Source organism: Phalangium opilio, unplaced genomic scaffold (genome assembly GCF_054372755.1).
Source record: "Phalangium opilio isolate 3A_F unplaced genomic scaffold, DU_Popi_V2 ptg000209l_1, whole genome shotgun sequence".
In the NCBI taxonomy this organism is placed as follows: Eukaryota; Metazoa; Arthropoda; class Arachnida; order Opiliones; family Phalangiidae; genus Phalangium; species Phalangium opilio.
Genome location: NW_028324217.1, coordinates 9333217 through 9355164, shown reverse-complemented (window position 1 = coordinate 9355164; position 21948 = coordinate 9333217). Strand labels below are relative to the sequence as shown.

General features: G+C 39.5%; 2 protein-coding genes across 3 annotated transcripts in view; one reads left to right on the top strand and one right to left on the bottom strand.

The window, feature by feature from the left end:
- Positions 1-16179, bottom strand: part of LOC149619010 (uncharacterized) — a 49666-nt gene extending 33487 nt beyond the window's left edge. The window contains exon 1 of the mRNA XM_089855235.1: positions 16164-16179. The gene's annotated coding sequence lies outside the window, so the exon portion shown is untranslated. The remainder of the gene's footprint in view (positions 1-16163) is intronic.
- Positions 16004-17943, top strand: LOC149619009 (uncharacterized). Of its 2 annotated transcripts, XM_089855234.1 has the most exons (3): positions 16004-16169; positions 16345-16656; positions 16723-17943. In XM_089855234.1, the coding sequence occupies exons 2-3, from the start codon at positions 16347-16349 to the stop codon at positions 17901-17903; spliced, it is 1491 nt and encodes a 496-aa protein (XP_089711360.1). In that variant the 5' UTR covers positions 16004-16169; positions 16345-16346; the 3' UTR covers positions 17904-17943. The 2 variants fall into 2 exon arrangements, with proteins under 2 accessions (XP_089711360.1, XP_089711359.1); XM_089855233.1 differs by having other exon boundaries at positions 16345-17943.
- Positions 17944-21948: the final 4005 nt, after the last annotated feature.

Here is a 21948-nt window from a genome sequence, read left to right as displayed (position 1 = left end):
GTGAAAACTATGTATGTACATTAATAGAATACATATATTCTTATAAAACATAATTTACTATATCAGTTTTTGGGTTATTTTCATTCGTTACGCCATCAATGTTATGATCAATGTAATAATTTTCATCAAACGAACTAGAAGTGCTGCTAATTTCTGAACCTGACTCGTCAATATTCCTTAACTGAACCCTAGATTTTTAAATTTCAAGAATAAAGTAGTAGGTAGTATAGAGTAGTCATTACCTTTTACATCTGTTGAAATTTAAATTGGGTTTTGGTTAAAATTTTATATTTTGTTTTAAACGTAAAGTTTCTAACTTTTCTAACGTTTAAGTAGCACTTTGATATATTAAGTATATCTTTAAATATTTTTGATACAAAATAGAACTTTTAAGAAATTTTGAATTTTACCTTCATTTGCCATAAATCAACCAAAATCTCTACGCTATTTCTAACAACATGGGTTTTTACATAGCCACGTGGCCTCTACCTTTCCCTTATGGTTGACTCTTAACAATTCTAAATATCAGCCCTCCTGTATAAAATTGCACGACGAAAAATATGAAAACCCCTCCTTCATAGGAATAGCGAAGAAGCAAAAATATTTTGGTCAGTTTAAAGTAGGAGCTCTCTCGTGAGACTTCAAAAATAACCCAGTAGCGACTCCAATTTATAAGAGACTCTGAAAACTGTAAACTCAATATTTTAATTTTTCATTTTAATTCTTATTAAAAAGTTAAGTTTGTGTTTAAACCGCTTCGCTTTAATTTAATTCTTATCTACGTAACTGATAGCTACCCGAATCAACATCTAACGTATACTTAAGAAGAATATTTTCAGTCGGTTCTTCAATTAAGCTCTCCCACCTTCAGAAACATTTCTACTAAATTATTACAACATCTAAGCTCACTAGCTCAGCGTCACTTGTTCGCGCACAGTATTCCCACTAACTTCAGATAATATCTTTTTAAACATTTTATTCCACCCCCTTTTTCGTTCTTTTTTCGCCACATCGTATATAAATAGAGCTCGGCATTTTCGATCAATTATCCACTTTATTTTATCTTTATCCATACCCGAAAATTATCCACAGAACTTACATGTTAAATCGTATTATAATCCACAAATTTGTTTATAAATAATCGGTTATCCACCAATTTGTGGATAATTGATCGAAAATGCCGAGCTCTATATATAAATTAGGCCTGTGCGAGTCCAGTTTTTGGGGTTCGAGTCGAGTCTCGAGTCCTTTAAAAAGCTCTTTAATTTTACATAATTAATAATACAGGAATTATAATAAACTAATTTCTAATAAGGATAAATTTTACTCATAAAGTATAAATCTCACGACGAAAATGACGCGCAGTAACAATAATTTAAACTTTTGGTTCTGGTTTGCTTAACACTTCTAGCTGAAGTCTTTTTGAACCATCACCTGTCTATTCTAAACTTTAAATCGATTAAACCCCACAAGATGCGGCGCTCTACTTAAAATTAAGGGTCACAAAGTAAATATTTTTGAACTTGATAAGGCGTCAAGTCTCTGTTCGAGTCCTCCTCGAGTCCAATAGCGAAGATTTTTAAGGACTCGAAATAATTTTCAAGTCCTAAAATTTGGATTTTCGAGTCTCGAGTCGAGTACTCGACTCGAGACTCGATCGGGTACTCGCCTTCATTCGAGTACTCGCACAGGCCTAATATAAATTGACCTGGTGTCTAGAAGAAGAAGATGATGATGATGATGATTTTTCGTTAGTTATTTTTACCTCTCAGAGTAACGATGGCGTCACGGAGAGGTATTACACTGGAAGTGTCTGAATGTGTGTGTGTCTGTCACGGCGTTCGCAGAAAGCAATATTCAGCTTCTACTCCCATCGTTTGGATTAAGAAGTACGGGGCGATCGGCTAGGGTTACGAGAAAGTCTAACCTCCCAATGGTTCACGCAATTGCGGATATTTTCCTTTCCGAGTGACGTATGTCACGGAGAGGTTCTAATTTCTGATAGATTTTCATAGCCTTAAAGCTAACTTATATTAAAGAGATAATCCATAAGGAAGAGAGAGACCAAATAAAATAACGAACTGTTTATTAAAAGAGTGAGAGAGTGAAGTGAAGAGTGAAGTTAATGATAACATAACATTGCTATTTATAGCAGTTTCCAAAAAACAGTATTAAGATATTAACCGGTTAAAAAACAACATCGCCTTTCTTAAATTACAGAGTTAATATGTTCCGAGTAGATAGGAGTCGATTTCTCCAACACCCCTTCTCGACGAGTATCAGATAATCCGGCTTTGGACATCAAGTGCTTTAGTTTTTCTTTTGTTAAAGGGTATGAGAAGTTTCGTTTGAAAAACCTCTGATTCATATAGCAAAAGATACAATTAATTACTGTGAATTCAAAAATATCAAGCTTTTAATTCTCCGATTTCTAGTTATTTGGCAATATGCATTTGAAAATGCTTCATATGAAATTATTTAAAATCCACTTTTTAAGAAAGGCTACGTTTTCTTGTTTTTGACGTCTTACACGCGAGATCGTGCCACTCTCTCCGCTATCAGAATAATCAGACCCAGAGGGGAGAAGCATGGACAGAGCTCGAGACGCGTATACCTCGCGCTCGCGCGTATAGGGTTCCCACGCTTTTTCCTAAACGTCATAGTGATGTCATAAAACAGCCGAACAAGCTGACAAGACAAAATTGTTGATAGATCGAAACTGAGTTTTCGTGATTTTCCAATGGATTTTAAAAATAGAAACTTTGGTTCAATTATATTAAAAACTTTATATTTTGAAAGTAGAGACTTGAAAGTGTAATATAATACCACTTTCGTGCTAAAATATGATATGAAATTTTAAATTCCCATACCCTTTAAAGGCTTGGTTAACATGTCAGCGGTCATTTCCTCGGTTGGACAATAGTTGATATCGATGATGTGGTTTTCTCTCATATCCTTGAGGAAGTGGTATCAGACGTCAATGTGTTTCGTCCTAGCGCTGATCCGTTCGGAAAGACTCATCTTGATACATCCTTGATTGTCCTCAAATAGGTAGGTTGGCGTGATAGCCGGGAATCCAACATCTTCGAGAAGCTATCGTAGCCAAATGACTTCTTGGGCGGCATGAGCTGCTGCGACGTATTCGGCTTCTGTCGATGAGAGCGCGACAGTTGATTGTTTCCGACTTGACCATGCGATGGTTCCCTGTCCGAATTGGAATAGGTATCCGCTCGTTGATTTCCGGTCTTGATGATCACCGGCCCAATCTGCATCAACGTAGCCGACAAGTTCTGGTGTTTTCTTCAAAGCAGGGAAATGAAGTCGGACATCTTTTGTTCCTTTGAGATAACGCATTACGCGTCTGACGGCTGTCCAATCTCTTTCTCTCGGCTTTGAGACTCTTCGGCATAGGTAGCTGATGCTAACTACAATGTCTGGCCTTGAAACGGTAGCGATGTGTAGAAGTATTCCAATTGCTTCTCGATACCGGTTGTTGTTAGGTAGGATATCTTCGTCTCCAGACAATTTTGGATAAGAAGGATCCATAGGAGTTTTGGATATCTTCGCATCTTGCATGCCGAAGTCTTCGAGCATGAACGCTATCTTGGTTCCTTGATGGATTGTAAAGCTTCCATCAATTCCTCGTTCAATCTGGATACCGAGGTAATACGAGGCGTTTCCTAGGTCCTTTAGCTCGAAGTGCTTATTTAGTTTCTCCGGTTTCTCGTACAGATTGTTAATGGTGGTTTCGTTCTTGTTCAACACCAACAGATCATCTACGTATAGTAGGACATACGTCCAGGTACCGTCTTGTTCCAATTTCAAGTAAAGTCCTGGATCGCCTTTGCTACGATTGAATCCTTCATCCAGTAGAATTTGATTGGCTTTGACGTTCCAGGCCCTTGCAGATTGCTTCAATCCGTATAAGCTGCGCTTTAGTTTGCAGACTTTCTCTTCATTTCCAGGTTGGATGAAACCCGGAGGCTGTTCCATATAAAGGTCCTGGACTATGTCTCCATGCAGGAATGCGGTTTTGACGTCATAGTGTTTGACCGTAAAGTTCTCGGCTGCGGCGATACTGAGTAGAAGTCGTACGGTCTCGTACTTCACGACAGGTGCGAACGTCTCGTCAAAATCTTCGCCAAACTTCTGAGAATAGCCTTTGGCGACTAACCGAGCTTTATATTTGCTGAGTGCTCCATTTTAATCATGTTTGGCTTTGAAAACCCAACGACAACCAATGGCCTTCCGATTTGGTGGTAGGTCTGTCAACTCTCAGGTTCCTCTTTCATGTAAAGATGATATTTCTTCTTTAGCAGCATCTGTCCAGTTCTTCCTTTCTCTCGGATTTTAGTCGGCGAGTTCCTCCCATGAGCCTGGTTCGCGAGGATATTGAACCGTTGCATTGTACGTCAATCTATTTGGTGGAATGCCCTTATTATCCCTTTCCGATCGCCTTGGAAGAATAGGGACTGATGGTGTTTCTTTAGATTCTTGTTCTCCATCAGATGATGATTCTGATTTTTCCTTTTTCGGATGAGACGTGATCAAAGAGTCAGCTGAATTTAGGACTGTTCACGAGCTCGAGCCAGCTCGGGATCGTGAAGAGCGAGCCGAGCCCAGCCGCCACTTTTGCGGCTCGATTAATTAACGAGTGAGCTTTTTATGGTCGAGCCGAGCCGAGCCGACAGGCATCGAGCCACTACGACTCTCTTGTTATCTCTTGTTCCTTCGTCGAATGTGACAGTACGACTGAAGTGAACTTTGGCAGTCTCAGGATTGAGAATACGATAGCCTTTCGTTGCTAAGCCATATCCGACCAGGACTCCTTTAAAAGTTTTGTCTTCGAATTTTACTCGTTTCTCCTTGGGAATGTACGAATAGGCTTTACTTCCGAATACACGGATGTGTCCAATATGTGGCTTTGAACTACTCCAAAGCTCATAAGGTGTTACGTTAACGGCTCTTGTTGGCAGACGATTTTGAAGATAGGCGGCGGTCGTGACAGCTTCACCCCAGTAACGGTTCTCGAGCTGTGCGTCTAACAACATGCATTTGGCCATTTCCGTCAAAGATCGATTCTTGCGTTCCGCAACTCCGTTCTGTTGTGGATTATACGGTACGGTCAACTGGTGTTCGATGCCAAGTTCCTTGAGATAATATTCAATTTCATGGCTGATATATTCTCCACCATTGTCTGATCGAATAGCTTTCGGGTATCTTCCGAATTTGGTCCTTACGGATGCAGTGAAATCCTTGAATGCAGTTAGAACGGCGTTCTTGGTCTTCATCAAATACAGCTGTGTAAATCTTGAGTAGTCATCAATGAATGTTACCATGTATCGATTACCGCTAGGTGTCACTGTCGGCATTGGCCCGCATACGTCCGTATGGATTAGTTCCATAGGCTCCTTGGTCTTCGATGTAGATGTTGGGAATGGTTTAGCTGTCATCTTTCCCTTTAGACAACATTCGCATATAAGCTTCCGCTGACAGTCGGATAGCTTGATACCAACGGCAAGATTCTTCGATGAAAGTGACTTCACAGCATCTATATCCCGATGCCGTAGCCGTCTATGCCATAGGCGAATGCAATCGGCTGTATGCGAGTTGCTGGCGATCTTTCCTATTTGCTTGGTTTGAAGTCGATAAAGGAATCCATCCATCTTGGCGAAAGCTGCAAAGTTTTGACCTTCCATGATTCTGCATTCGTCGCCTTCGAAGATAACAGTGTGTCCTGTCTGCGTCAAACGGTATACAGAAAGTAAGCTGCCTCCTAGTTTTGGAACATAAAGAATGTTCTTCACAGCTATACTATGTACTTTTCCGTTTGGAGCGAGGCAGTCAATCATACCATCGACAATCCCTTCCGCCATTATGATTGAATCGTCGGCGAGATGAATCTTCTCTGATCTCGGCATTGGGATCGACTAATCTGCTGAATGTCTGAACGTCTGAACTGCTGAAAATAGTAGAATTCCTACTATAAAATTCTCCCATCCTACCAAACCGTAAACTGTCTGAACCTTTTAGACTATTTTGCTGAAATGCCGAATTCTGAACAGTGAATATTGAAATTAAAGTTAGAGATCGTCTGAACCTTTTTGACTATTTTGCTGAAATGCTGAATTCTGAACCGTGATCTTTGAAATTAATGTAAGATAGAGACCATCTGAACTTTTTTTGATTATTTTGCTGAAATTCTGAATTCTGAACCGAAATTAATGTAAGATAGAGACCGTCTGAACTTTTTTGACTATTTTGCTGAAATGCTGAATTCCGAACCGAAATTAATGTAAGATAGAGACCGTCTGAACGTCTTTGATTATATTGCTGAAATGCCGAATTCTGAACTGAAATTAATGTAAGATAGAGACCGTCTGAACTTTTTTTGACTATTTTGCTAAAATGCTGAATTCTGAACCGAAATTAATGTAAGATAGACAACGTCTGAACTTTTTTGACTATTATGCTGAAATGCCGAATTCTGAACCGAAATTAATGTAAGATAGAGACCGTCTGAACCTTTTTGACTATTTTGCTGAATTCTGAACCGTGAATTTTGAATTAATGTAAGATAGAGACCGTTTGAACTTTTTTGACTATTTTGCGGAAATGCTGAATTCTGAACCGTGAATTTTGAAAATGAAGTAGAATGGAGACCGTCTGAACTTTTTTGACTATTTTGCTGAAATGCTGAATTCTGAACCGTGAAATTTGAAATTAATTTAAGATAGAGACCGTCTGAAATTTTTTGACTATTTTGCTGAAATGCTGAATTCTAGATCTCACTAATAAAAGCAGAATTTACAAAAATTATGAAATTTATGCTAATAATATTTGAAAAGGTGGATTTTAATTTAGACAAAATTAGGAAATGGTCCCATTTTATTCGTGTTGTAAATGAAGTAAGCATCTAAATTCTGGAAAAGGTGGATTTGGATTTTAATTGAGAAAAATTTCAGAAAAGGTCTCATTTTATTTGAGTATAAAAATTTTGGAAAAGGCAAATTTTAGTTGAGAAAGCCTAGTTACTTAAAAACCAATTAGTGCCTTTTTCCCAAAATATTGGTTTAATGCTTTTTTTAGAAACTAAAATATCGCTAATGTAATTTTCGCAACTTCCCGCTTATATTCTCCTTTTCCTTATTTTTGGAATTTCTAAAATTTTCTTCATCCAATAATTTGGAAATTTCTCAGATTACTTTACCAAAAATGAATGGTTTTGGTAAATTCGGTATGTCCTAAAAATATCATAGCTATACTTCTGTCGCCAGTCCTTGAAGTTCATTTAGTTGTCCTCCCCTCGGCATATTATCAATTCAGCATTTCGGCAAAATAGTCAAAAAAGTTCAGACGGTCTCTATCTTACATTAATTTCAAAGTTCACGGTTCAGAATTCAGCGTTTCAGCAAAATAGTGAAAAGAGTTCAGACGGTCTCTATCTTTCATTAATTTAGGTGCAGAATTCGGCATTTCAGCAAAATAGTCAAAAAGTTCAGACGGTCTCCATTCTACTTCATTTTCAAAATTCACGGTTCAGAATTCAGCATTTCAGCAAAATAGTCAAAAAAGTTCACACGGTCTCCTTTCTACTTCATTTTCAAAATTCACGGTTCAGAATTTAGCATTTCAGCAAAATAGTCAAAAAGTTCAGACGGTCTCTATCTTACATTAATTTCGGTTCAGAATTCAGCATTTCAGAAAAAAAAAGTTCAGACGGTCTCCATTCTACTTCATTGTCAAAATTCACTGTTCAGAATTCAGCATTTCAGCAAAATAGTCAAAAAAGTTCATGCGGTCTCCTTTCTACTTCATTTTCAAAATTCACGGTTCAGAATTTAGCATTTCAGCAAAATAGTCAAAAAGTTCAGATGGTCTCTATCTTACATTAATTTCGGTTCAGAATTCAGCATTTCAGAAAAAAAAAGTTCAGACGGTCTCCATTCTACTTCATTTTCAAAATTCACGGTTCAGAATTCATCATTTCAGCAAAATAGTGAAAAACGTTCAGACGGTATCCATTCTACTTCATTTTCAAAATTCACGGTTCAGAATTCAGCATTTCAGCAAAATAGTTTAAAACGTTCAGACGGTCTCTATCTTACATTAACTTCAAAGTTCACGGTTCAGAATTCGGCATTTCAGCAAATTAGTCAAAAAGTTCAGACGGTATCCATTCTACTTCATTTTCAAAATTCACTGTTCAGAATTCAGCATTTCAGCAAAATAGTCAAAAAAGTTCATGCGGTCTCCTTTCTACTTCATTTTCAAAATTCACGGTTCAGAATTTAGCATTTCAGCAAAATAGTCAAAAAGTTCAGATGGTCTCTATCTTACATTAATTTCGGTTCAGAATTCAGCATTTCAGAAAAAAAAAAGTTCAGACGGTCTCCATTCTACTTCATTTTCAAAATTCACGGTTCAGAATGCATCATTTCAGCAAAATAGTCAAAAACGTTCAGACGGTATCCATTCTACTTCATTTTCAAAATTCACGGTTCAGAATTCAGCATTTCAGCAAAATAGATTTAAACGTTCAGACGGTCTCTATCTTACATTAATTTCAAAGTTCACGGTTCAGAATTCAGCATTTCAGCAAAATAGTCAAAAGGTTTCAGATGATCACTTACTTTAATTTCAATGTTAACTGTTCAGAATTCGGCCTTTCAGCAAAATAGTCAAAAAGGTTCAGACAGTTTACGGTTTGGTAGGATGGGAGAATTTTATAGTAGGAATTCTACTATTTTCAACAGTTCAGACGTTCAGACATTCAGCAGATTAGTCTATCCCCTCGGAGTTATGATTTTGAAATTCTTCCGAGCGCTGGACATGTGACTGGTGGCCCCTGAGTCCACATACCATGAGTTCGCTTGTGAGCCATTCGAAGCCTTGAAGGCTGTATACTCCCCGCTCGTTCTCTTTTCTACCGCTGCTTTACTTCGCTCACTTCGGGATGCAGCATGTTCTCGATCCAGCTTATCTTTGTAACCTCGGCAATCCTTTATACAGGGTGTTTCTGATAAGTCTGCCATAATTCAAGGGGCGTGTTCTTTGGGTCAAACTGAGTGGAAAGTGTCAAAGAACATGGGGTGTACAAGAATTTGCAACGAAGATATGGCCCCCCAAACATTGGCCCCTAAAAAAAGAAAATATTCGAATATGTAGACTAAAACAAATTCAGCCTTATCAACTTGTTTAGAAATAATGAGACAATTTCAATAGTTTCCCTCTAACATCGTTATTGAACTTTCACCTGGCAGAAGTGTATTAAATGAGTAGAAGTATGCCTACTCTAGTAAAGTAAATTCAAAGTATCATGGTACCTTTCGGTTGGTATTACTTTTATTCTTAACAAGTTAACATGGACGTTACAGGTATTGTTCAAAATGTCCACCACCGGCGTTAAGACAAACATGAACCCGTCTTTCGAAAGATTCTTGGACATGTTGGAAGATTCCTGGCATGTTCCTGATTGTTTGACAACCTTCAATAATTCGTCTTCGCAAGTCTTCCTCATCACGGACTTCATTCTTGTACACGATGTCTTTGAGATGACCCCAAAGATAGAAATCGCACGGATTTAAATCCGGAGATCTGGCTGGCCACGCAACTGGTCCTCCACGCCCAATCCACCTCAAATTAAACGTAGCATTAAGATGTTCTCTAACTGCACGGCTGAAATGTGGGGGTGCCCCGTCGTGCATAAACCACATGTCACGAAGTAATGCTAACGGTATGTCCTCGAGTAGTTCAGGTAAAGTGTCTCTTAAGAACGTGAGATATGCTTCACCATTTAGTCTGCGTGGAAGAAAATGCGGACCTAGTAAATGATTACCGACAATGCCGCACCATACGTTTAAAGAAAATTGCTGTTGGTGACTTCTAACACTAGTTGCGTGTGGGTTTAATTGGCGCCATTCGTGGTGGTTGTGATAGTTCAGAATTCCATCCCGGGAAAAATGTGCCTCGTCGGTTACTAAAAGGACCCGTGGAAATTGATTGTCCTCTACTCTGGCCAAAAACCACTCGCAAAAGTCGATGCGTCTTGGATAATCTGCCGGGTTAAGAGCTTGCACCTTTTGAATATGATACGGGTGAAACTGATGTCCGCGGAGAATTCGCCAGACCAAAACGTGATTAACATGTAATTGTCGTCCAACTTGTCTGGTACTTGTCGAGGGGTCCTCATCGAACATGGCAAGGACGTCTTCCTCGATTTCCTCCATGTCTTCTGGAATGTCTCGCTCTCGAACGTTGTTGGGTTGTACTTGTCCGATGTCCCTCAAGCGCCTGTCAACAGCCTCGAACGTACGACGATTTGGTATGCGTCGTTGCGGAAATTGTTCCTGGTATCGCCGCTGTGCTTCCACTGAATTGCCCTGCGCCAGTCCATACATGAGATGCATGTCTGCATATTCTGCATTGGTATACGCCATACTGTACTACCACACGTTCGTTCGAAGTGATACTGTGACGTTATCAACAACATCGCGTTACTTTATAGCAAACCACCGTTTACTTTTTACGTTTGCGTCATGACTGTCAGCATTGTTTTTTATTCACGGACTTCATTCTTGTACACGATGTCAAAAAAATCTTTGAGATGACCCCAAAGACTTTTTAGCAAACCACCGTTTATTGTTTACGTTTGTGAATAAAAAACAATGCTGACAGTCATGACGCAAACGTAAAAACTAAACGGTGGTTTGCTATAAAGTAACGCGATGTTGTTGATAACGTCACAGTATCACTTCGAACGAACGTGTGGTAGTACAGTATGGCGTATACCAATGCAGAATATGCAGACATGCATCTCATGTATGGACTGGCGCAGGGCAATTCAGTGGAAGCACAGCGGCGATACCAGGAACAATTTCCGCAACGACGCATACCAAATCGTCGTACGTTCGAGGCTGTTGACAGGCGCTTGAGGGACATCGGACAAGTACAACCCAACAACGTTCGAGAGCGAGACATTCCAGAAGACATGGAGGAAATCGAGGAAGACGACCTTGCCATGTTCGATGAGGACCCCTCGACAAGTACCAGACAAGTTGGACGACAATTACATGTTAATCACGTTTTGGTCTGGCGAATTCTCCGCGGACATCAGTTTCACCCGTATCATATTCAAAAGGTGCAAGCTCTTAACCCGGCAGATTATCCAAGACGCATCGACTTTTGCGAGTGGTTTTTGGCCAGAGTAGAGGACAATCAATTTCCACGGGTCCTTTTAGTAACCGACGAGGCACATTTTTCCCGGGATGGAATTCTGAACTATCACAACCACCACGAATGGCGCCAATTAAACCCACACGCAACTAGTGTTAGAAGTCACCAACAGCAATTTTCTTTAAACGTATGGTGCGGCATTGTCGGTAATCATTTACTAGGTCCGCATTTTCTTCCACCCAGACTAAATGGTGAAGCATATCTCACGTTCTTAAGAGATACTTTACCTGAACTACTCGAGGACATACCGTTAGCATTACTTCGTGACATGTGGTTTATGCACGACGGGGCACCCCCACATTTCAGCCGTGCAGTTAGAGAACATCTTAATGCTACGTTTAATTTGAGGTGGATTGGGCGTGGAGGACCAGTTGCGTGGCCAGCCAGATCTCCGGATTTAAATCCGTGCGATTTCTATCTTTGGGGTCATCTCAAAGACATCGTGTACAAGAATGAAGTCCGTGATGAGGAAGACTTGCGAAGACGAATTATTGAAGGTTGTCAAACAATCAGGAACATGCCAGGAATCTTCCAACATGTCCAAGAATCTTTCGAAAGACGGGTTCATGTTTGTCTTAACGCCGGTGGTGGACATTTTGAACAATACCTGTAACGTCCATGTTAACTTGTTAAGAATAAAAGTAATGCCAACCGAAAGGTACCATGATACTTTGAATTTACTTTACTAGAGTAGGCATACTTCTACTCATTTAATACACTTCTGCCAGGTGAAAGTTCAATAACGATGTTAGAGGGAAACTATTGAAATTGTCTCATTATTTCTAAACAAGTTGATAAGGCTGAATTTGTTTTAGTCTACATATTCGAATATTTTCTCGTTTTAGGTGCCAATGTTTGGGGGGCCATATCTTCGTTGCAAATTCTTGTACACCCCATGTTCTTTGACACTTTCCACTCAGTTTGACCCAAAGAACACGCCCCTTGATTTATGGCAGACTTATCAGAAACACCCTGTATAGTACCCTGGCTTGTTACAATGATAACAGACTCCTCTGCTTGGACGACGCCGTTGATTATTGAATCTTCGACCTTTGCTTTGACTTGAAGTCTGCAACGCTGTGTCATTCCTAGAGGAAGCTGCTCTAGTCTCTTGGCGTCGATTGAATTCGTCCAGTACTTTCGCTTTCACGAAGTCTAGTGTCAGATCTGCTTTCGGTCTCACTTCGAGGGCTGTGACCAAGACATTGTAAGATTCCGGTAGACTGCAGAGTAGCATGGCAGCGACGTGTGTATCAGGCAGATTTTCTCCGATTCCTCGTAATTTCTCGACGATCTCCAACATGGACCCTATGTGGTCTTGCATACTTTGGTCATCGTCCTTGAAGCGCATTTGATGCATCTTCCGTAGCAGGAATAATTTGCTAGTGATGTTCGCTTGCTCATGTAACTTCTGAAATGTCTTCCACATGGAACGGGCAGTCTTCTCGTGAACGATATGAATTAATTGATCGTCTTCCACAGACAGTGCTATAGCAGCTTGGGCTTGCTTGTCTCTCTTATCCCAGTCAGCAGGAGGTTCAGACGTAGGTTTCGCTTTCTCTACGACTTCCCATAGATTGTCTCTGGTCAGTACCATGTTGATTTTGAATTTCCATAGTTGTTCAACTTCGTGACAAGAGATTTAAAGTCGCTTGAAGCCATCTTGTACGTATTGACCGAAGACTAAGTCTAATTATACTACTATACTAACTGGTACCCGACCTTCCTTAACATAAGTATTTATACGTGGCTGAGCCCATAACCTGATAGATTTTCATAGCCTTAAAGCTAACTTATATTAAAGAGATAATCCATAAGGAAGAGAGAGACCAAATAAAATAACGAACTGTTTATTAAACGAGTGAGAGAGTGAAGTGAAGAGTGAAGCTAATGATAACATAACATTGCTATTTATAGCAGTTTCCAAAAAACCAGTATTAAAGGGACTGCAAAGAAGGCATCGGCGGGTGGGTAAAAATTATTTGAAATACGTCACAGACATCACGTGATGTCAAGATACAAAAGCTCCTCATGGAGGAGAACTGGACATCTAGTCCTTGTTTTTCGCGAGATTGCAGCGCCAATTCCATGAAGTGGTAGTTTTCGAAATAAAACGAACTAAGCTTCTTTGAACCACGCCTCTCCTTGGTCACGTGCCTCTGACGTATTTCAAATAATTTTTACCCACCCACCGATGCCTTCTTTACAGTCCCTTTAAGATATTAACCGGTTAAAAAACAACATCGCCTTTCTTAAATTACAGAGTTAATATGTTCCGAGTAGATAGGAGTCGATTTCTCCAACAATTTCAACGTGTCTGCATCTGTTGTTGCACCCCAGGGGACCGCGTTCGCAGTTGGCAAATCGGAGCAAATGTGTTCTCAATTTCCGGACCGCATTTACAGTTCCCGGAAATTTGGAAAATAGTATTCCACTTACAATGGCTATTACTCCAATGTCTGCCTATCACCACCATCCTCTGGCCATTTGTCCATCTCACACGGACACCAGTCTATACTTACTGGCTCTAATCTAAACACCACCATCATCTGGTCTCTTGTCCATCCCACATGGACACCAGTCTGTACACACTGGCTTCTAAACACCACCATCATCGACTCTTGTCAGCGCACAAAGCAAAGCTACGTTAGATAGGCTTACGAGTGCTGACAAAAGAGACTGCCTATTTATTGTTATTCCGTTATGATATGAGTGGCGACAAACGAGTTATTTAAAAGCTTTTTTTCAGTTCAAGATTCATATTATGACGCGGAAATTAAAATGCTTTATAGAGAGCTTTCAGTTGGAGGAGGAGCCGAGTCTTGTGACATAATTTACGCTGCAATATTGGTGGTTTTAAAGCAGTAATGAAGCTGAGACCACCCAATATGGATACCAGAACCGCGGTAAGACTTGGGAGGGTGTGACGTACTACTATCCCATCTGAAAGCTCTCTATTCCCTCAAGGCCAAAATACAAACACCTACTATTTAATCTCTGACGGGTTACTGTGGCTCCTTGGATGAAGAATAGTTACACTTGGATATATCACTCGTAGTATAACGTGTGCTTCTGGCCGCGGTCGCGGATGCGCATTAGAGGGGTTCGAAATTTGGTAACGCGACAAGCTGTTTTTACCGGAAATGATTATTTTTTGGTTTCCGTTTGTTACGTCTTCTGCTCTGATTCCGTTTGAATTTGAAAAATAAACGGCGGTTAGGGTTAAGATCGTTTTCAGTGGCTTTTGTTTATGCGGTGATTTATGATTATGGAAGTTTTAAAGATGAACTATTATTCTTCTAATTATTATAGTAGGTGACTTTATACTTTAAATATAATTACCTTCTATAATAAAAGAAACCAGTAAAGTTGATGTTTAAATAGCCCTAGGCCTTGGCTAAACTAAACACGTGTTTCTTGTTTGTTACGGGAGTTTCAAGATTTTCACACTACGCGGCGCGAAGGTCGCGTAAGCCATTTGTGGTCATAAAATTTGTCGACTGATATATCCAAGTGTAACTATTCTTCATCCAAGGTGGCTCCTAGTATATCTGATAATAGCAGATTATTTTTCTTGTACACTCGAAAAAGGTATTCAATGTTTGAATGACGTAACTGTTGTTATACCAATTTCTCCCGCGAAATTAAAAACTAGGTAATTACAAACTTCTTAATTTCGATTGACAAATACATTCATACAGGAACCGACGTAATTGCGGAAATACTGAATCATACCACAGCTCACTCGATCACGCAAGTTGCACATGATCGAGTGGGCTAGCCATAGCGGCGATCAGTCTGGGAAATAAGGATATTTTTTAAACTAGTCCTTGGGAGTCGGGACCAGTGACCCCCTAAGGTCCGAAATAATAAACTGGTCTCCGGACTGGTCCCAGCCTTTGTACTCCTATAAATTTGCAATTAATTAACTGGTCCCGAGTACCACTAAGCCCCACCTCTCAAATTTAAAAACTAGTCCAAGCAATTAATAAACTGGTTTTGAACCAGAGTAAGTGTGCTATTTCCCAGATTGGCGGCGACTTTGAGAACTACTGTAATCGGCGAGCCAACCTAATGTCGCTAAAAATCTGGTGACGTCACTGACGGGCACTCTCGGAGCATGGCCAACTTAGAATACCGGTGGTAGAAGGCCTGCCAACTTCACCCGAGCCCCATGTTAAAAAACGACTACCAAAATCGCCCCTACTTTCGAAGTTTCGACTTTCGCCGTTAGGTGCGCTACCAGCCCAGTTTTCCTCGTAATCCTTTTTCTATGGGAAGAAAAATTCGGAAGTGGACTTGGTTTTGGAGCATTTTTAATATATTTACCAATTTTTTTCGTGGCCGAGTTTTAAATGAGAAGTCAAGTTCTAATCTATATTTTGAGACCAATTTCATAATTTTCCGTCAGTTATTTGACGAATAATCAACATTCAAAGTTGGAGTTCTTTTTAAGGCGGAGAAATGCGCTGTTCCGAAGGAAGTTTACATTAAAATTAGTGGGGTTTTCCGAGAAGTTTTCTTCTGTTAGAACTTACTTGACTTCTCATTTAAAACTCGGCCACGAAACAAATCGGTAAATATATTAAAAATGCTCCAAAACCAAGTCCACTTCCGATTTTTTCTTCCCATAGAAAAAGCATTTCGAGGAAAGCTGGGCTGGTAGCGGCACTAACAGCGAAAGTCGGAAGTAGGGGCGATTTTGCTAGTCGTTTTTTAACATGGGGCTCGGGTGAAGCTGGCAGGCCTTCTACCACCGGTAATCTAAGTTGGCCATGCTCGGAGTCTCTCGGGAATCTCATCTGATGATCTGACCAAAAATTAGCCCTGCTCGTTGAAGTTAATTTTAGCATTATTATTTGAATTAAATTATGAAATAGGACTAAATCGGGCTCCAAGCTTCTTTATCGATGATATTCAACACTTACCTAAAGGTAAGAACTTATTTTATGGCGTTTTTGGAGCTTTTAAAGTACTGAAACTCGCTAAGCCTTGGCGTGCTGCTTTGGTTAAAATTGAAAATAATCTATTAGTAAATGATTTTTATTATTAAAATATATAAGTATTCTGATTATGAAAATTTTACAACATATTTGTTTACATTTTTAGACATGGGAAAAGGATCTTGCGTTATAGAAAATTGTCGAAACAACAATCCGTCGCTTACTTATCATACTTTGCCGAAAGATAAGGAGCTGAAACGAAAATGGTTTCATGCCATAATAACGGCAATAGGAAATAAGCCACCTGATCTCAAAATCTCGCTTATATGTTCCAAACACTTTTTAAAAAGCGACTATTTACCCACTGGAGCATTACGCCGAAAACACCTTAAACGATTTGCAATACCTTCCATATTTCAAAACACGAAAGTGACTGATGAAATAATTGAATCTATCACCAGCCAAACGCTTCCAAAAGGTGATTTTTCTCTAATGAGCCTGAAAGAGGGAATCGAACTAATGGAAGAATTGCATCTTAATCCAGAGGAGCTTAACGTAGTGCCTATTCATCCAGCAGACCTGAATCCCGAAGATCCATTACCAGCTTTTGTAGAGGAACAGCGCCAATCTTATTTACCCTCGTCATCATCGTCTCATTCTCAAGCAAGCAGTGGGATATCATTGAAATCCTCAAATACTCAAAATACACTAAGTAGAGTTGAACTTATAAGAAAAGAAATTGAACTACTTACACTTCGGAGTAAAGAAAAGTTTACACTAACAAATTTCGTAAATGATGATAAAGCTATCAAATATTTCACTGGCTTTCCTTCTTACGAAGTATTTTGGGCGTTCTATCAACTCTTGCTACCCGAATGTACTAAACTTAATTATGTGGGACAAGAATCATCGCAAATGACTGAAACTTCAGATAAAGAGTTCCTTCTAGTTGTGAAACCTGGACCACCAAGGAAACTAAATCCAATAGAGGAATTTTTCTTGACACTTATACGCCTGAGACAAGGAACCCCAGAACAATATTTAGCCTATTTGTACAATCTATCACAAGGGTATGTTTCTAAAATCGTAAATACGTGGATTTTGTTCCTTTTCGAGTGTGCTCCTCATTTACCCGCATGGCCATCGCTGGAAATAACAAATGAGCTGGCAACTAAGAATATGAAAGAAAAGTATCCTGGCTTGAGACTTATCGTCGATTGTACAGAATTCGAACTAGAAAAGCCTTCAGTATCTGAAGCACAAAGAGAATCGTTTAGCGCTTATAAACATGCTAATACAGCGAAGGCGCTTATTGGAATGGCACCCTCGGGTCACATAACTTTCTGTTCCAATCTCTACGCAGGAAGAACTTCTGACAGGAAGCTATTTATGCATTGTGGTCTTTTAGACATGCTGGATGAAGGCGACGCTGTAATGGCAGACCGCGGTTTTGATGTGGCTGAAGAACTAGCTTCTAAAAATGTTACACTCATCATTACTGAGTTTCTGAAACAACAGGATCAGTTTACTTCATCTCAACTTTCTGAGAGCCATAGTGTTGCCGTGGCACGAATTCATGTTGAAAGGGCTATTGGGAGAGTCAAGGAATTCAAGATTTTAACGGGACTTATTCCCTTGGCCTTGTCACCAATGCTAGAGAAAATCTATATAGTTTGTTGTTATTTATCAAACTTTACCGGAACTTTAGTAACGAAGCTAGACTGATGGGTCTAATTTTGAAAAATAAATGGCTTTTTAATTGATATCTTTGCTTTATATTTTATTTTAAATATCTATGTTTAAAATTTTACAAACTGTCTACTGGGTGTCTTTTTTTATGGAATAAATTTAATTACGGAATAGTACAGGGGTGTTAGGCGGGGGTACCAAGCACCCCTGGAAATAAGACAGGTTTACAGGTCCAAAGCCACTTTATTAACTATAGTTCGACTAGTTTTTAAATTGACGAAGTGGGGGGCTCGTAGGCCATAGCCGACATTCTTTGGAGGTTGAGGTGCCGCAGGTTTGTCAGGAAGTCAGAGCGTAGGGCCGCCCTGACTGGGCAGAGGAAGTGTCCAAGTCCAGACAGAGGGGACACTGGCGCAAAGGAAACAGGTTAAAGCGGTGTAACAAAGCCCGCGTGGCAAGGCGTCAGCATGCGAGCTGGGCCAGCAAGGAGTGCACCTGGCGAGGGAGGTCTAGGACTCTAGGGCTCCCAAGTTATCCATGTGTGGAGGAGGTTTTCGGCCCCCGTCGTCCTCCATTGGGTGTCTCTTGCAGTAGTATCATTTTTATGAGGCAATATATTTTTTAGCTACCTTAGTCCGTACCACTTAAACCCAACCTAAAGCGAGGTAAAATTTTGAAAAATATATGCCGAACTCGTGTAATAGAGGGCGCGGTATTTCGAAACTTTAAAAACTTCAGTTCGTTTTCTCTGACGTTCTTGACGAAAGGAAAGAATCCATTGACAACTCTGAGAAGTGGTTTTCAAGTGAAAAATATTGTTGAAAAGAAGAACGGAGAAATCAGTGATGAGACCCAAAAAAGAATACACCTGGTCCGTCAACGAGTTTTTCTGAAGAATCATCAAGAAGGCTATTTTGCTTATGTAAACAGCCAAAAGGAACAACAGACAGTATGATACAATGCGGTTCTTGTATTTTATCAAAAATAAATAAATCCCTATTTATTTTTGATGGCATGGTACCATCCAAAATGTGCCGACTTAGAAGCAGACGCGCTAAGCTTCCTAGAGGATGAATGGCTTTGTCAAGCTTGTATTGAAGTAATGACGCTCAATGAGTCAATCCAAATATGTCTAAAGAAGGTAAGATTGTAACCACGTTGAAAATGTACACCTAGAAGTATTTAATAATAAATACAATTTTCTGTGAAGGCCTATTTAGACTTCAAGGACGCGTAACTCCGAAACTCCCGAAAGAAGGTTGGGGCAATGATGTTGGACTGTCAGATTTGCCAGATAATATAGCTGAAAATCATGCGATGACAAAGCGTGAACGAAACCAAGGTTTTATGCTTTATAGAGAGGAAAAGATTTTAGGTATCGAATCTAATGTTCAAGGTAATAACCAAACTGAAATTTTTGGTTGCGAAATTATTGTCTCTCAAATAATCTACATATTTCATTTTGAGAACCTGGTTTTTGTTAGAGCTACTTGTGAAGCAGATAGGGGACCAACATATTACCACATATTTTCTTGTTTTAATTAATGTTGCTAATGAGCCAAATAAGCTAAAATGGATAGCGTGTACCTGCCCAGCAGGAACGAACGGATTTTGTAAACATTCAGTCGCATTATTGTACCAATTATGGAACTGTGTTAGGGCTGGTGAGGAAGAGTTACCCCTACGAGTAACTTGCACTACCAGGCTACAAATGTGGCACGTAAAGAAACCTCAAACAGATGAGCCCCTTTTATTTAGCGACTTAGAATTCGTTAAACATGACCCAGCCAAACCTACAAAATCACTCTTGGGTACGTCTGTTAGGACGTTCAGCGTGGTGCCTGCTGGTTCGCAGATAATCACCAAAGAAAAACTTGCCAATTTTCTCAAACTATTTGAAAATATGAACTTGGATCTTCCCGTGATTGGTACCATAAAATCTAACAATTGCACACCAGTTTCACTGCGCATAAAACAAAACGCCGATTTAATTGAGAAGCTCTGGGAAAAGGTTGCAGAAACTAAAGGAAGGGAACGAAACGATAGTTTTTTAAATCTAACAACAAATGAAATGAATGTTTTAAAAAGTGTGGAGGTGGATTTGGAAGGTTCAAAACATATTGAAATCAAAACCCGTTCGCAGAGCAAGTCCAGTTATTGGCACGAACAAAGAAGCCACAGATTAACAGCTTCAACGTTTGGTACATTCACAAATATGAGAGATAGCACAGACCCAGTAAAAACATTCATTCAAAAAAGATCATTCGTAACTGCAAAAGCAATGGATCATGGACTGAAGCATGAATCGGCAGCTTTTGCTTTGTTTCAGAAAAAAATCACAACGCAGCAACACACATCAGTTGAGTTGATTATAAATCCCAGGCTCTGCTTCCTTGGTGCCAGCCCTGATCGTTTAGTAATGGTAGAAGATGAACTTTACATAGTAGAAATCAAAAGTCCATATGCCATATTTTATTACAAACGAAGCATAAGAGAAAAGGCAGCTTTGGGAGATTTTTATCTTTATGTTGATAAAAAATAATAATGAACTGGAACTGCACAAAAAAATCCGATGTCTAGCACCAAATTCAAGGCCAACTATTGTGTAATCTTCCAGTGTGCTTCCTTGGCGTTTATGTACCACCAGACGACGTGGAAATTTTACTTGTAATGAAAAACAATGACTTCATCAATACAGTGATGTTTCTGAAACTATCAACCAAATATTATATTAAGGTACCTGCGCAAACGAGCGGGATCCGCTGTACAGAAGCTTAAACTGATTGAACACTTTCTGCTTTCGAGTTCATCTTTGTGCTTCAGAATCGGAAATTCGTTTCTGATTCTTTCCTACACCTATCGCATAGGCGCACTTAATTATTTCCAAGGATATTAAAGTTTGTCGTCCAACGCGCCATCTAGTTAAAGAACATAGTTTGTAGAGATGGCTAGTGCAAGAGATAAGCGTTTGTTTATGTTAACGCACTGTATTAAAAACATTGAAAATTAGGAACAGTCCTCGTTGGTGCGTTCATTCCATTTTGCGAAATAGAAAGAAATAAGGGGATTTCCATATTATATAGAATATTCTCTGCTATGCAAGGTTTTGAAACACGATCCTTGATACTTTCAGAACCACGCAAGGATGTGTCCCATACTATTTGACAAGCTTTTAGCATTTTTTTCTTGTACTAATGTTTTGGCCGATTTCACGGCAGAAAAATAGCTCTATTAACTAAATTGAAGAATAACAGGACGACAAGATAAAAAATGATGTAAATCGAATGTGGTTTCCCTAAATTAACTCTTAATTGGTCAAAATATATCACGTGGCCCCAAGAGGAAACTGGAATATCTAATTGAAACAGATATTAGCTGAAAATGGGATTCAGCGCCTGCTTGCACAACCGCTTAAACAAATCCGCGTTAGTCTAGTATGCGAAAGGCCATGCTGAAACTGAATTCTTCAATCTGCTTCAGATACCGCTTTCAGTTTTCACTTTACGCTCGTTTGCGAAGGTACCTTAAGTCTTTTGCCTTATTTTGCCAAGGAAATGTTTGAGCCAAAATCTGGTTCCAGTTCCAGAGCTTTAAAATGACTTTTTCCACCAAATAATATATTTCAAAAGGTTAAGTGTTATAAATCGTTATTCTTTATTAAGTTAAGAAAGTTACCTTTTTTTTTCGTTTTGCATGACGAGCTAGGGCTTTATACAAAGCCTTAAAGATCCAAATTCATGGGTATAAACTAAAGACCTAAAACTTTTTTGATAGCCAGTTTGAATTGGGCAATCGAACGTAGGGAGTTTTATATCACCACTAGAGGAGGGGCTCCAGAGTTGGCTCCCAAATTTTTAGGGTCGGACGAACATAGCAGTTGAAAAGACGCGTAAGTAATCGGTGGGAGAGATTAGGAAAATTGCCTTTGATGGTCGCGAGTAGCCCATTGGCGCGACTGCATGTCCTTGTAATATGGGTGTGGAATTTAAGGTTATGGGAAACTTGCACACCTAAATCCCGATATTCGTTTACCCGACGTATATTTTGGCATTAAGGTAGTAAGTCTTCATCAGCTTTCGTA